Here is a 17,134-nt window from a genome sequence, read left to right as displayed (position 1 = left end):
CATTGATAAATAAGAGATGTCAATGATTGGTTGCAGTTTCCGCCAACTTTTCATACTCCTTTTTGTGATTCGCTGTAATTGTCTATCAATCAAATTCCTCCCACCCACAAATGTTGCGTTTGGCGCCTTGCTTAATTAACTGTAGATGCCGTTGATAGGTTGCACGGAAGGTAAATTTCACTCTGACACTCTCTGATTGGGTGCATGTCACTGTCAATCAAATACTGAGCGCTGAACCAATCCTTAGGTTTGGCGTTAGGTAGGCAGGACTGTGCGACGTCACTACGGAAGCATTTTTTTGTTTGTTTGCTAACATGATAAACCTCGCCCTCGTAACTTGGCTCCAAAATGTTATATTTTCATCTCTTTTGGTGATGAAATCGCTTCGTCTCTAAGTTCCTCGGCGGTCGTCGCTGCCCGTATGGTGTCGCGGGTTACGACGCCGCCACTGGGCTTCTTGCAGTGTGTGTGTGGCCTTGAAATTCCACTTGTTTACTCCGTCGATCATGTTTATTTCCTGAAGATGGCGGCCAGGGGGACACAGTAAACTAAATGACTGTCAGAAATATCGCCTCCATTTGTAACATGGTGAGTACAAAGTGATCGTTTCTCTGTGGCGCGAGTTGGAGTACCCTCCATGTTGACCTGAGTGAGGGTTTGTGGTTTGCGGTGATCGAAAGTTGACGCTGATAGCCGAAGGCGTCGTTGGCTGAATATGTTTAATATGTCCGATGGATGTTTCTCTGTCGTTTATCGTGGGTGTGTACACACCAGAGGGCAAGAGAAAGGCACCGCTGTATGGTCATCAGTGCTTCTGTTGCGTTCGGGCACTCACGCGTCCTCCGGATCGCAAAAACTCACTGTGACGTCACGACGACCCAGTGACGTCGCCGGACTGGACCGTACCATTTTTTTTTTGAAATTTGTGGTGGAGGAATGTCTCTTTTCTAGCGTAAAACGCTAAAAAAGTTATGTTTATGGTCTATAAAATAGTGAAACCCAATATTTGTTTGATGGTTTTGGAACGAAATGGGCGACGTCCAGGGTCTTTAGGTTGAATCAAAACTATCGGACTGTTCCATTTTTATTGAATCTGCCTAAATTTAGTCAAATTTAGGCCATTTTCTACTTCCTGGTTCACACGATGGACTGTACCAATATTGGTATTTTTAAAGGGGATGAATAACTCGAAACATTCTCCAAAAACAAAGTCCAGTTTTACTCCAGTTAAAAAATAATTTAAACTTCTTTTGCTGTTGCTCTTATTGTCTGGGTCACTTCTTGGTTTACCTATTTAATGTAAGACCGCTGGACATAACCATTTTTTAAGGGGGTTTGAGGATACTAGTGATGGGAATTCCAGCTCTTTTCAGAGAGCCGGTCCTTTTGGCTCGGCTCACTAAAAAGATCCGGCTCTTATGGCTCCTCACTTTATTTGTTTGTTTGTTTTTGCTTAAATTAACTAACCACCAAAAGTCATGTAAAATTATTACATAGTTACATGAAGCAGTTCTAGACTTGGAACGAATTAAAAATTTTCACATTGATTATAATGGGAAGTGGTGATTTGGTTTTCAAACAAATGGTTTTTCAAACAGGTTTCTGGAACGGTTGATGGTCGAAAAAACTGAGGTATCACTGTAGACTCAACCCCTCATTTTGCTTTTGGGGATAATGTTTTCATCGTAACTAGGGAGAAAAATAGTGTAACGCCACATTTGTTTGACTATTTGTCATATCCTGTTTGGAATGTACTCAATCCTTTTTTCATGAATCTTATGTGTGTGTGTGGGGGGGTGCACTTTATGCTGTAAAATAGTTTAAAAAGTTGTTTTCTAGACTTGGAACAAATTAAAAAAAAATCACATTGGTTATAATGAGAAGTGGTGATTTGGTTTTCAAACTAATCGTTTTTCAAACAGGTTTCTGGAACGGATGATGGTCGAAAACTGATGTATCACTGTAATTAGACTCAACCCCTCATTTTGCTTTTGGGGATAATGTTTTCATCGTAACTAGGAAGAAAAATAGTGTAACGCCACATTTGTTTGACTATTTGTCATATCCTGTTTGGAATGTACTCAATCCTTTTTTCATGAATCTTATGTGTGTGTGGGGGGGGTGCACTTTATGCTGTAAAATAGTTTATAAAGTTGTTTTCTAGACTTGGAACAAATTAAAAATTTTCACATTTTTAATTTTTAATTTTTAATTTTTAAATTGATTGTCAAAAACTGAGGTATCACTGTACTTATTAATTTATTTTTTTATTTTTTTTATTTTTTTTATTTTCTTAATTGTATTTTTTTTAATTTTTTAATTTTGTAATTTTAATTTTTAATTTATAATTTTTAATTTTTAATTTTTAAATTGATTGTCGAAAACTGAGGTATCACTGTACTTATTAAAAAATGTTTTTTTAATTTTTTATTTTTTTTTATTTTCTTATTTTTTTAATTTTGTAATTTTTAATTTTTAATTTTTAAATTGATTGTCGAAAACTGAGGTATCACTGTACTTATTAAAAAATGTTTTTTTAATTTTTTTATTTTTTTTATTTTCTTAATTGTATTTTTTTTAATTTTTAATTTTTAAATTGATGGTCGAAAACTGAGGTATCACTGTAATTAGACTCAACCCCTCACTTTGCTTTTGGAGATCATGTTTTCATCGTAACTAGGGAGAAAAATAGTGTAACACCACCTTTGTTTGACTGTTTATCATGTCCTGTTTGGAATGTACTCAATCCTTTTTTTCATGAATCTTCAACACACTTTATCTGTCCATTAATTGTCCGTCAGGCTCCTTCCTGACTGGATGTTCAAAGCCTTTGCCACTGATAGAAAAGCAAACAATGAATGGAGAGAGCGCGATTGATGTCAATGTACGTACGCTAATGCTTCTCATTTCTCACCGGCACAAAGCTCCATTCACCATCTTTCTCTTTGACGCTCGGAAACCGAGCGCCGCGCGGGGCCGTCAAAGGCGCCCGGCGGCTAAATTGTCGGCCGTGTTGTCTCAACAAAGCCTTGCTTTGAGCTCGCGCGAGGGAGAAAAAAAAATGGCCTGGCAATCATCTGTAACACACCTGGGCAATTTAGACGAGGCTCTGTTTTCGTTGATCCAATGAACGGCACTTTGCTACGTCCAAATGTTCCTTATTTCTTATCTGACCTTCAAATTTCTATTCCCCCTCGTTCCCTCAGATCCTCTTCCTCCCTCCACCTCTGTGTGCTTCCCCCATGCCCGTCTCAGCACGATGGGGGACAGAGCTTTCAGCTGCTCTGCCCCCAAACTCTGGAACTCACTTCCTCCCAACATTTGTAACATGGATTCTCTTCCCATCTCAAAACCCACCTATTTAAAATTGCATTTTCTGTGTAGCTCTATATCTTGTTTCTATTTATAATTGTATTTTATTTATTGTATTTTATTTGTAATTGTATTGTATTGATTACAGTATCTATGCTTTTCTGTGACTGTAAAGTGTCATTAACAGCTTTGAAAAGGGCTTAAAATAAAATTTATTATTATTTTATTTTTTGATTTATTTATTTTTATTTTTATTTTTATTTTTTTATGTGTCTTTTTTATTTTTGAATTCTTTTATTTATTTATTTTTAAATTATTTATTATTATTTTTTTTTCAATTTTTAATTTTTTAATTTTTAAACTTTTTAATTGTTTAAATTTTTAATTTTTTAGTTTTTTTCATTTTTTTATTTTTTTTATTTTCTTAATTGTAATTTTTAATTTTTAATTTTGTTATTATTGTTATTGTTATATTTTAATTTTTTATTATCATTATTATTATTATTAGCATTATTATTTAATAATTATTATTTTTGTTATTGTCTCTCTGCTTACAGGGCACCAATGCCTCCGCTCTGGAGAAAGACATCGGCCCTGAGCAGTTCCCCATCAATGAACATTACTTCGGTCTGGTCAACGTAAGCATCAACAGGAATACTTTCAGATGAGAGTTAAAGGACAACCGATACCTCCGGACAAGTTGTGTCCATAATTTGTAAAATCAATTCAAATGACTTCTACTTAGCAAAAAAATTGAGCTACGAATTGGGCATTTTCAGAAAGTCCCGCCCCCAGTTCGTGACATCACGCCAAGACGTCTTGCATTGCTGGAGAATCAAAACAATGGCTTCAGATTCGGACAACATGCTTTCTTGTTACACATCCTGTTATGAATATGATTCAAATAGTTCTGAAGTGGAAAGCATACATGTTTGCAATTGATTAAAGAATTTATTCCGTGCCATTATGAGGCAACATTGAGGGGGAAACATTCTCAACATTCGCAACATTCTCACAGAAAAAGAGGCACAAAATGGCGACTTCCTGTGGCCATCTCAGTTTCCACAGACTGATAAATTCCTTATATGGAGCTTGGACGCCCTCTTCTGGCAGCTTTTAGGTGCAACACGAAGTCCCCAGACCAAACAAGTACAGCAAAATACATTGACGTGATGGAAGGACCGCTACAATGTGTCTTTTTTCGGTCAGGGAGCGTTCCTTTCGTGACGTCACGTACGGACTCGTCACCAACTCAAAAACAAGACTTCCTGAATATTCAGCGCGAGTCTTAAAAAAGGTAAAATATAGCTATATGCGGTGGAATCTTTGTAAAATACGCTCAGTAGAAGTCATTTGAAGACATTTTACAAATTATGGACGCAACTTGTCCGGAGACGTCGGTTGTCCTTTAAACCACTGAATAATGATCTTTCAGCCAGAATGCATTAAAACGCATTTTGAAATGCTTAGTAATGGAGTTGCTAATGAGATGTAAACACATGCGGATGGACAAACGCATCTGACGGGTCATTGGTCGTTTTTGTTTTGATTCCAGTTTGGCAACACGTGTTACTGCAACTCGGTGCTGCAGGCGCTCTACTTCTGCCGGCCGTTCCGCGAAAACGTGTTGGCCTACAAGGCGCAGCAGAAAAAGAAGGAAAATCTGCTCACCTGCCTGGCCGATCTCTTCCATTCCATCGCCACGCAGAAGAAGAAAGTGGGCGTCATCCCGCCCAAGAAGTTCATCTCGCGCCTGCGCAAGGAAAACGGTGAGGAGACCGCGTTGTCAGTATGTATTTATTATTTTTTAATTTTTTAATGTGGTTATTTATTTCTCTATTTTTATTAGGTTATTCATGTGTATTTTTTTTATATTTGTAACATATTTTTTTATGGTTATTTATTTACTTGTTTATTTATTTGTTTGTTGATTTATTTGTTTATTTCTGTATTTTTTATTAGTTTATTTATTTATGTATTTATATTTATATGTGGCTATTTATTCATTTATTTATTTACATATTTATTTATTTACATATTTATTTATGCATATTTTTTTTTACGTATTTTTGTCTTTATTTTATGTATTTATTATATTGTTTAATGTATTTTATGTGGTTATTTATTCATGCATATTTTTTATGTATTTTTGTCTTTATTTTATGTATTTATTATATTGTTTAATGTATTTTTATGTGGTTATTTATTTATTTATGTATTTATGTCTTTCTGTATTTATTCATGTATGCATCTTTTTGTTTAGGTATTTATATATTTGTATTTATATTTTTTATTTATTCATGTATTTATTTATATTTTCATGTATTTTATCTGGTTTTGTATTTATTTATTCGTTTATTTGTGTATGTATTTATTCATGTGTTTTTGTTTGTTTATTTATCTATTGATATTTTTTTATGTATTTTTGTGTGGTTATTTTTTTATTTCTTTGGCTATTTATCATTTATTTATTTATTTATTTTTATTTTTTTAATTATTCCAATTCATTAGTATTTATTTATTAATTAATGTATTTATTTATTTATTATGTGTTTTGTTTATTAATGTATATATTTATTATATTTTTGTTTGTTCATTTATGTATTTATATTTTTATGTGGTTATTCATGCATTTATTTACATATTTATTTATGCATATTTTTTACGTATTTTTGTCTTTATTTTATGTATTTATTATATTGTTTAATGTATTTTATGTGGTTATTTATTTATGCATATTTTTTATGTATTTTTGTCTTTATTTTATGTATTTATTATATTGTTTAATGTATTTTATGTGGTTATTTATTTATGTATTTCTGTATTTATTCATGTATGCATCTTTTTGTTTAGGTATTTATATATTTGTATTTATATTTTTTATTTATGCTTGTATTTATTTATATTTTCATGTATTTTATCTGGTTTTGTATGTATTTATTCATTTATTTGTGTATGTATTTATTCATGTATGTTTTTGTTTGTTTATTTATCTATTGATATTTTTTAATGTATTTTTGTGTGGTTATTTGTTTATTTCTTTGGCTATTTATCATTTTTTTTATTTTTTTTATTTTTGTAATTATTTCAATTTATTAGTATTTATTTATTAATTAATGTATTTATTTATTTATTATGTGTTTTGTTTATTAATGTATATATTGTATTTTTGTTTGTTCATTTATGTATTTATATTTTTATGTGGTTATTCATGCATTTATTTACATATTTATTTATGCATATTTTTTTTTACGTATTTTTGTCTTTATTTTATGTATTTATTATATTGTTTAATGTATTTTATGTGGTTATTTATTTATGCATATTTTTTATGTATTTTTGTCTTTATTTTATGTATTATATTGTTTAATGTATTTTATGTGGTTATTTATGTATTTCTGTATTTATTCATGTATGCATCTTTTTGTTTAGGTATTTATATATTTGTATTTATATTTTTTATTTATTCATGTATTTATTTATATTTTCATGTACAGTAAAGTCTCGTTATATCGATATCGGATATATCGATAGTCCCGGTTATATCGATACTATTTTTATGCACGCACGGAGAAAAATACATGCAAACAGGGTCGGATATATCGATAGTCCCGGTTATATCGATATTTTTTCGGACTCCCTTGAATATCGATATAACGAGACTTTACTGTATTTTATCTGGTTTTGTATTTATTTATTCATTTATTTGTGTATGTATTTATTCATGTATGTTTTTGTTTGTTTATTTATCTATTGATATTTTTTTATGTATTTTTGTGTGGTTATTTTTTTATTTCTTTGGCTATTTATCATTTATTATTTTTTTAAATTAATTAAATTTATTAGTATTTATTTATTAAATAATTAATTAATGTATTTATTTATTTATTATGCGTTTTTGTTTATTTATGTGTTCTTTTGTTTATTAATGTATATATTTATTATATTTTTGTTTGTTCATTTATGTATTTATATTTTTATGTGGTTATTCATGCATGTACAGTAAAGTCTGGTTATATCGATATCGGATATATCGATAGTCCCGGTTATATCGATACTATTTCTATGCACGCACGGAGAAAATTACATGCAAACAGGGTCGGATATATCGATAGTCCCGGTTATATCGATATTTTTTCGGACTCCCTTGAATATCGATATAACGAGACTTTACTGTATTTATATATTTTAATGTATTTTTATGTGGTTATTGATTTATTTGGTTATCTATTTGATTGTTTATTTGCGTGCTTGCTTATTTATTTATGTGTGCATTTTTAGTTATTTATTGATGTATTTATAATCATTGTGAAATTTCTTGCAGACCTTTTCGACAACTACATGCAGCAAGACGCCCACGAGTTCCTCAACTACCTGCTGAACACGGTGGCGGACATCTTGCAGGAGGAGAAAAAGCAGGAGAAGCAAAACGGCCGCTTGAGGAACAACAACGGTCCCCACGCCGACCCCGAGGTGGCCACGAAGAAGACGGAGTCCACCTGGGTGCACGACATCTTCCAAGGAACCTTGACCAACGAGACCCGATGCCTCAACTGTGAGACGGTAGGTGGCCAAATTTCTTCGGCTTCATTTAAGTGGAGAGCTTCGTTTTGTTGATTAACTTCAATCATGGGTGGAAAATAAAATAAAAATACGCAATTAAAAAAAAAATATATTAATCTTGTATTTATTTGCTTTATGTTTATAATAATAATAATAATAATAATATAATGATACATTTCATTTAGAAAGCGCCTTTCAAAAATCTCAAGGTCACTTTTCAGTCACAGGATAAGTTTTTTTTGTGGGTGAGCAGCGGCAGCCACACGCGCCAGCATTGACTCAACCCAGAAGTAAGTCAAATAGATAGAAAGCTAGCTAGTAGATAGCCAATATTTATGTTCATTATGATAAAGAAAATTACGTTTATTTTAAATATATACTATTAAACTTTGGATGGGACAAGCTAAATGTTCCAATAACTTTAGTTAAATGTATTGATCATAAAAAATATGTAATAATTACGATTCTATCAAAAAATTTGACATTTTTATTGTGAAAAAAGTTACAATTTATTTGTGATATATTTGCTAATTTAAAAAATGATGTTACATGTATTGATCATAAAAAAGTATTATTAAATATGTGAAATGAAGTTACACAATTACAATTTTACAGAAAATATTAGACATTTATATATAAAAAAAATAGATAATTAATTTTTTTGTGATATATTTGCTATATTTATTTGTGATGAAATAAAAATAAACAATTTTAAAATTCATTTATCTTGTATTTATTTTCTTTATATTATTATTCATTATAATTAAGAAAATTAATGTTATTTTAATTTTAATTTAAAAATATACTAAATTTCAGATGGGACAAGCTAAATGTTCCAATAACTTTAGTTAAATGTATTGATCATAAAAAATATGTCATAATTACAATTCTATCCAAAAATTTGACATTTTTATTCGGAAAAAAGATACAATTTATTTGTGATATATTTGCTAATTTAAAAAATGATGTTACATGTATTGATCATAAAAAAGTATTATTAAATATGTGAAATGAAGTTACACAATTACAATTCTACAGAAAATATTAGACATTTATATAAAAAAAATAGATAATTAATTTTTTTGTGATATATTTGCTATATTTATTTGTGATAAAATAAAAATAAACAATTTTAAAATTCATTTATCTTGTATTTATTTTCTTTATATTATTATTCATTATAATTAAGAAAATTAATGTTATTTTAATTTTAATTTAAAAATATACTAAATTTCGGATGGGACAAGCTAAATGTTCCAATAACTTTAGTTAAATGTATTGATCATAAAAAATATGTAATAATTACAATTCTATCCAAAAATTTGACATTTTTATTCGGAAAAAAGATACAATTTATTTGTGATATATTTGCTAATTTAAAAAATGATGTTACATGTATTGATCATAAAAAAGTATTAGTAAATATGTGAAATGAAGTTACACAATTACAATTCTACAGAAAATATTAGACATTTATATTAAAAAAAATAGATAATTAATTTTTTTGTGATATATTTGCTATATTTATTTGTGATAAAATAAAAATAAACAATTTTAAAATTCATTTATCTTGTATTTATTTTCTTTATATTATTATTCATTATAATTAAGAAAATTAATGTTATTTTAATTTTAATTTAAAAATATACTATGTGAAATGTGAAATGTAAATTTCTCCACTGTGAGACTAATAAAGGCATATCCAATCCAATCCAATACTACTAAATTTCGGATGGGACATGCTAAAGGGTCCACGTGTATTGATCATTAAAAAAAATATATATTAAATATGTGAAATGAAGTTACATAATTACAATTCTACACAAAATAGTATACATTTTTTTAAATATATAATTTATTCGTGATATATTTTATATTTGTGATAAAATAAATTGATCTTGTATTTATTTGCTTCATATTATTATTCCTTAGAATTAAGAAAATTCATTTTATTTTAAAAATATACTACTTAACTTCAAATGATACAAGCTAAACGTGCCAATAACTTTAATTGTCTTGATCATAAAAAGGTATTAAATATAAATATGTGAAATGAAGTTACATAATTACAATGATACACAAAATATTAAACATTTTTGTTCGAACAAAAAATTTCACATTTATTTGATATTTGTGATAAAATAAATTGATCTTGTATTTGTTTGCTTCATATTATTATTCATTATATTAAATATTATTATTACATATTTTTTAATGAATTTTTTTCCTTTATTTTGTGTATTTATTATATTGTTTAATGTATTTGTATGTGGTTATTTATTTTATTTATTTATTTGTGTATGTATTTATTCATGGGTATATGTTTTTGATTGTTTATAAAGTATTTTTATGTGGTTTTGTATTTATTTATTCATTTATTTGTGTATGTATTTATTCATGTATGTTTTTGTTTGTTTATGTATTTATACTTTTAATGTATTTTTATGTGGTTAATTTTAATAATAAATATTTATTTTTATCTTAATTTCCCCTCAATGTCTTTGCCAGGTGAGCAGCAAAGATGAAGATTTCCTCGACCTTTCGGTGGATGTGGAACAGAACACGTCCATAACACATTGCCTCAGGTAGATTTTATTTTGAAAAGGCGCCAAGTGGGAAAAGCAGGAACAAGTTCAATACACTCCACCACCCCTTGCAGGGATTTCAGCAATACGGAGACACTGTGCAGCGAATACAAGTACTACTGCGAGATGTGCTGCAGCAAGCAGGAGGCCCAGAAACGGTCCGTGAACGCATCTCAAGGGGGTTCCTCACAAATAATTGACCCTAAATTTCAGATGCATTTTTGTATAGATTTCATTTGTCACCGCACTTGGAATAACTTCAACTACCCACCTGCTTTTTTTTAACACTAGGATGTGCGTGAAAAAGTTGCCCATGATCCTGGCGTTGCACCTGAAAAGATTCAAGTACATGGAACAACTGCATCGCTACACCAAGCTGTCGTACCGTGTGGTCTTCCCCTTGGAGCTGCGCCTCTTTAACACGTCGGGCGACGCCGTCAACCTGGATCGCATGTACGACTTGGTGGCTGTGGTCGTCCACTGCGGCAGGTGAAATACGAGGCGGAAAATATCAGCCCAAGATGTTGCATTTTTGCCCAACACGTGACATCCGCAAAACTCGACTTTGTCAAAGTTATGCAACGAATGGAAATTAAAAGCTTGAAACAAAAAACAAAAGTGAAAAGGTGAGAACATGGATAGAAAACACAGGGAAATTTGGACTCGTTTCAACTTTATTGATAGTTCAAAGGCAGAGTGTAGACTGCAAGGTTAAAATATCCCATCAATCAGCCTCCACAAACAAATCGCACAAGCCATCTGTATAATTTGAAGAGAACATACAAGCAAGGGAACCAGCTATCAATGAAGTTTCTAGTGTGTCTGCCTGCATCATATCAATAGCACGATAATATCACAACTTCTAAGTTGCAATATCACAACTTCTAAGATGTACAACCCAAAGCTCCTTGAGACACCTTATGCACAAAGCTATCCATGGTATTTTTTTCTAATTTTCAAAATTTTGGCAAATAATTTTTCATGGATTTTTCTAATTTTCAAAATTTTGGCAAATAATCTTTCAGGGATTTTTCTACTTTTCAAAATTTTGGCAACAAATGTTTCTGGGATTTTTCTAATTTTCAAAATTATGGCAAATAATTTTTCATGGATTTTTCTAATTTTCAAAATTTTGGCAAATAATTTTCCAGGTATTTTTCTACTTTTCAAAATTATGGCAAATAATTTTTCAGGGATTTTTCTAATTTTCAACATTTTGGCAAATAATTTTCCAGGCATTTTTCCATTTTTTTTTTATTTTGGCAAATCATTTTTCTGTGATTTTTCTAATTTTCAAATTGTTGGCAAATAATTTTCCAGGCATTTTTCTAATTTTCAAAATTATGGCAAAATAATTTTTCAGGGATTTTTCTAATTTTCAACATTTTGGCAAATCATTTTCCAGGCATTTTTCTATTTTTTTTTAATTTTGGGAAATAATTTTTCTGTGATTTTTTCCAATTTTCAAATTGTTGGCAAATAATTTTCCAGGCATTTTTCTAATTTTCAAAATTATGGCAAATAATTTTTCAGGGATTTTTCTAATTTTCAACATTTTGGCAAATCATTTTCCAGGCATTTTTCTATTTTTTTTTAATTTTGGCAAATAATTTTTCTGGGATTTTTCTAATCTTCAAAATTTTGGCAAATAATTTTCCAGGCATTTTTCACATTTTTAGCATTTTGGCAAATACTTTTACTGGATTTTTTCTAATTTTCAAAATTTGGGCAAATACCTTTTCAGGGATTTTTCCAAATTTTGGCAAATAATTTTCCAGGCATTTTTTCTAATTTTCAATTTTTCAAGTGATTTTTAAAATGTTCAAAATTTTGGCAAATACATTTTCAGTGATTTTTAAAATGTTCAAAATTTGGGCAAATAATTTTCCAGGCATTTTTTTCTAATTTTCAACGTTTTGGCAAATAATTTTTCAGTGATTTTTAAAATGTTCAAAATTTGGGCAAATCATTTTTCAAGGATTTTTTTCTAATTTTCAAAATTTTTACAAAGAATTTTCCAGGCATTTTTTTCTAATTTCCAAAATTTTGGATGTGGATTATTTCGCTGCTGTAAATGGTGTCATTGGGTAAAACAAATAAAGGTTTTCTTATGATGACCACGTTACTTCCGGGTTGAGTGAACACTGGCGCGTGTGGCTGCCGCTGCTCACCTGCAGAAAAAATATCCCGTGACTGTAAAGTGTCCTTGAGAGTTTCGAAATGCGCTTAAAAATGAAATCTATTATTATTATTATTATTATTATTATTATTATTATTATTATTATTATTATTATTATAAAAAAACACTAACAAGCGGAAATGCAGATAGTTTACCGTGCGTGCGCAGTAAGCTGTACTACAGCGTATTACAATGCTTTTCTGCTTTCAGAAGTTGCCAGGTATGCTAATGGAATGCCTATATGTGTTCCTTTAGTGGTCCAAACAGAGGGCATTACATCACCATCGTGAAGAGTCATGGTTTCTGGCTGCTCTTTGACGATGACATCGTGGAGGTGCGTCACCCTCTTTCTCTTTGTTCTTTTTTTGTTTTTTTTTTGCATGAGAGCCATGTTTGCAGGGATGCATCCAGGCCCTTGAGCCATTAACGTACAGTTATACCTTGGCTTACGAACTTAATTGGTTCCCAGACAGAGTGTGTAAGGCGAAAAGTGTGTATCCCAAAAATTAATTTCCCATAGGAAACCATTAAAATGAGAATAATCCGTTTCAAGTTGTAAATTGCTTCGGGGTTAAAAGAGTTTCCCAAGTCCTAAATTCTATTCAAGGCCAGATCTCCGAGATGAAGATAACAGCTGTGTCTGTTGACCTCAGATTGACCTCAGATTGTCTGTGCTTCAATTGTGTATTCGAGTCACACGTTTGACTAAGCATATAACAGCATGAAATTTTTAAATATGATAACTTCTTATTCTCCATCATCCCCTTTTTTTTTTTTAAATTTCCCAGATGCATCCATGTGTTTGTGTCATCCGTCCAATAATAAATAAATACAAAAATCTTCCCGCAGAAAATCGACGCTCACGCCATCGAGGAGTTTTACGGACTTACCTCAGATATTTCCAAGAACTCCGAGTCCGGTTACATCCTTTTCTACCAGTCAAGGGAGTGACCCCTCCCCCCCTCCCCCACAACCTCCCCCCTTGTCTTCCTACTCCTCCACATGTGACGACAAAGCCACTCCTGAACATTTTGAACGGACTTCACCTGCATCTGAGTGCACTTTACGCAAAGCAAAATAATCTATAGAGGATGGTGTGTAACTGGACCTATTGTCATTCCTCGCGATTCCTATGCATTTTATTTTTTTATTTTTTAAGTGATATTTTAAATTTTAAAAAACTACCTAACGATGGGATCAGCTAACGTGGAAAGTGTACACGATATTTCGTGGATAGAATCTCTTATTTATTGACGTTATTTATTCCTGTAATGTAGTACTAACAGTCAGACACAAGTAACACTGTAGTTTTATTTTTGTAATTGTATTTTACTTTATTTTAAGCGTGTTATCAGCATTGTCAACCTTCATTGAATTTGGCCTTCGGTAGTTTTTTTTTTTTAATGTTTTTCTTTATTTCAAGTTTGTTGCTCATCAATCAACACAATATGAAATTTCCTATGACCATAAAAATGCAATAAAAAAGTTGAGCATTGACGATTCTTTGGCCTATCTTGACATGTTTTTACCATTTACAGTAAAGTCTGGTTATATCGATATCGGATATATCGATAGTCCCGGTTATATCGATACTATTTCTATGCACGCACGGAGAAAATTACATGCAAACAGGGTCGGATATATCGATAGTCCCGGTTATATCGATATTTTTTTGGACTCCCTTGAATATCGATGTAACGAGACTTTACTGTATTTGTTAACACTAATACGATTTGTTTTTGTTAGTTTTGCATTTAGTCATACTTTGTTGTCGTTTTATTCGTGTAAATTGTGTTTGTAGTAGTAAATATTCATACCGTCGTGTTCATTCCATATTTTTTTCCCCCCGGGAGCTTATCTTTAGCATCAAATCGGAAAATTAGCATTGGTTGGGTTTAAAATTTGGGCTTTAAATCAGGGTTGGGGTTTCAAAGTAGGGTTTGGTTTTCAAATTAGGGTTTTAAAGAAAGGGTTGGAAGTTTAATGTGGGTTTCAACTTAGGGTTTCAAAGTAGGGTTAGGGTTTTAAATCTGGGTTAGGGTTTCAATTTAGGGTTTCAAAGTAGGGTTAGGGTTGTAAATCTGGGTTAGGGTTTCAAATTAGGGTTTTAAAGAAAGGGTTGGAAGTTAAATGTGGGTTTCAACTTAGGGTTTCAAAGTAGGGTTAGGGTTTTAAATCTGGGTTAGTGTTTCAATTTAGGGTTTCAAAGTAGGGTTAGGGTTTTAAATCTGGGTTAGGGTTTCAAATTAGGGTTTTAAAGAAAGGGTTGGAAGTTAAATGTGGGTTTCAACTTAGGGTTTCAAAGTAGGGTTAGGGTTTTAAATCTGGGTTAGTGTTTCAATTTAGGGTTTCAAAGTAGGGTTAGGGTTTTAAATCTGGGTTAGGGTTTCAAATTAGGGTTTCAAAGAAGGGGTTGGGTTTCAAATTGGTTTTAAATCTGGGTTAGGGTTTCAAAGTAGGGTTAGGTTTTCAAATTAGGCTTTCAAAGTTGGGTTTGGGTTTCAAATTAGGGTTTTAAAGAAGGGATTGTTTCCAAATTTGGGTTTTAAATCCCGGTTAGGGTTTCAAATTAGGGTTTCAAAGTAAGGTTAGGATTTCAAATTAGGGTTTTAAAGAAGGGGTTGGATTTCAAAATTGGGTTTTAATTCTGGGTTAGGGTTTCAAAGTAGGGGTTGGTTCTCAAATTAGAGTTTTAAAGAAGGGGTTGGATTTCAAATTTGGGTTTTAAATTTAGGTTTGGGTTTCAAATTAGGGTTTCAAAGTAGGGTTAGGTTTTCAAATTAAGGTTTTAAAGAAGGGGTTGGATTTCAAATTTGGGTTTTAAATCTGGGTTAGGGTTTCAAATTGGTTTCAAAGTAGGGTTAGGTTTTCAAATTAGGCTTTCAAAATTGGGTTTGGGTTTCAAATTAGGGTTTTAAAGAAGGGATTGTTTCCAAATTTGGGTTTTAAATCCCGGTTAGGGTTTCAAATTAGGGTTTCAAAGTAGGGTTAGGATTTCAAATTAGGTTTTTAAAGAAGGCGTTGGATTTCAAAATTGGGTTTTAATTCTGGGTTAGGGTTTCAAAGTAGGGGTTGGTTCTCAAATTAGAGTTTTAAAGACGGGGTTGGATTTCAAATTTGGGTTTTAAATTTAGGTTTGGGTTTCAAAATAGGGTTTCAAAGTAGGGTTAGGTTTTCAAATTAAGGTTTTAAAGAAGGGGTTGGATTTCAAATTAGGGGTTTAAATACAGGTTAGGGTTTCAAATTAGGGTTTTAAATCTGGGTTAGGGTTAAAACTGCGCTTTAAAGCCAGGTTTACCATTTCATACAAGCCTTATTTTGAGTTTCAATTTCAAGCCAGTGTGAGGTTTCCATGTAAGAGTTTTGGGTTAGCGATGAGGTGTAAGATTTCGAACGAAGGTGTAATACGAGGTTACGGGTTCGAGTGAGGGAGGGAGCCATCATAATGACATGACATTACTGCATGATAATGAGCCCATCAGTTAGTCAGCGGGGGCAGGCGTCGCTCGCCTGATGCAGGTCATGCGGTGCGTTGAGATGTCAGCAAACGTGTGTATGTGTGTGTGTGTTTTTATGACTAGTCTTGTGAGGACATTATTGACAAGTGAGGACCTTTTGGCCAGTGAAAAGTGGCACTCGTCAGTTGCACCAGGGTCTGTTTTTCTTTCATTGTTCTTATTTGTGTTAATAATAGTTGCAAAAACGTTGCCGAGGACACCATTTTCTTCCATTTTCAGTTGCATAAAATCGTTAAAAAAACTCACTATGTATTTAGTAAGGCATTTTTAGTAGAAAAAAACGACCATGTATAGTAAGGCATTTATAGCTGAAAAAAGACAATGTATAGTAAGGTGTTTTTAGCCAAAAAAACGACCATGTATAGTAAGGAATTTTTAGCGGAAAAAAACAACCATGTATAGTAAGGCGTTTTTAGCCCGAAAAAAAACGACAATGTATAGCAAGGCGTTTTTAGGCCAAAAAAACAACCATGTATAGTAGGAATTTTTAGCGGAAAAAAACAACCATGTATAGTAAGGCGTTTTTAGCCCGAAAAAAAACGACCATGTATAGTAAGGCGTTTTTAGCCCGAAAAAAACAACCATGTTTAGTAAGGCATTTTTGACCAAAAAAACGACCATGTATAGTAAGGCGTTTTAGCCCGAAAAAACGACCATGTATAGTAAGGCGTTTTTAGCCCGAAAAAAACGACCATGTATAGTAAGGCGTTTTTTAGCCCGAAAAAAAACGACCATGTATAGTAAGGCATTTTTAGCCCGAAAAAAACGACTATGTATAGTAAGGCATTTTTAGCCCGAAAAAAACGACCATGTATAGTAAGGCATTTTTAGCCCGAAAAAAACGACCATGTATAGTAAGGCATTTTTAGCCCGAACAAAACGACCATGTATAGTAAGGCGTTTTTAGCCTGAAAAAACGACCATGTATAGTAAGGCGTTTTTAGCCCGAAAAAAACGACCATGTATACTAAGGCGTT

The 17,134-nt window shown here is 31.6% G+C and overlaps 1 protein-coding gene across 1 annotated transcript; it reads left to right on the top strand.

Moving 5' to 3' along the window:
• Positions 1-256: 256 nt before the first annotated feature.
• usp46 (ubiquitin specific peptidase 46) lies at positions 257-14,134 on the top strand. Its single transcript, XM_089000648.1, has 9 exons — positions 257-588; positions 3,870-3,950; positions 4,868-5,081; positions 7,637-7,875; positions 10,384-10,460; positions 10,535-10,618; positions 10,752-10,949; positions 12,895-12,973; positions 13,489-14,134. The coding sequence occupies exons 1-9, from the start codon at positions 553-555 to the stop codon at positions 13,588-13,590; spliced, it is 1,110 nt and encodes a 369-aa protein (XP_088856774.1). The 5' UTR covers positions 257-552; the 3' UTR covers positions 13,591-14,134.
• Positions 14,135-17,134: the final 3,000 nt, after the last annotated feature.

The sequence above is a fragment of the Hippocampus bargibanti genome, linkage group LG07 (assembly GCF_051943395.1).
Source record: "Hippocampus bargibanti isolate YZ-2025 linkage group LG07, ASM5194339v1, whole genome shotgun sequence".
Lineage (NCBI taxonomy): Eukaryota > Metazoa > Chordata > Actinopteri > Syngnathiformes > Syngnathidae > Hippocampus > Hippocampus bargibanti.
Note: the sequence above shows the minus strand (reverse complement) of the source record. Positions and strands in the feature narration are given on the sequence as shown.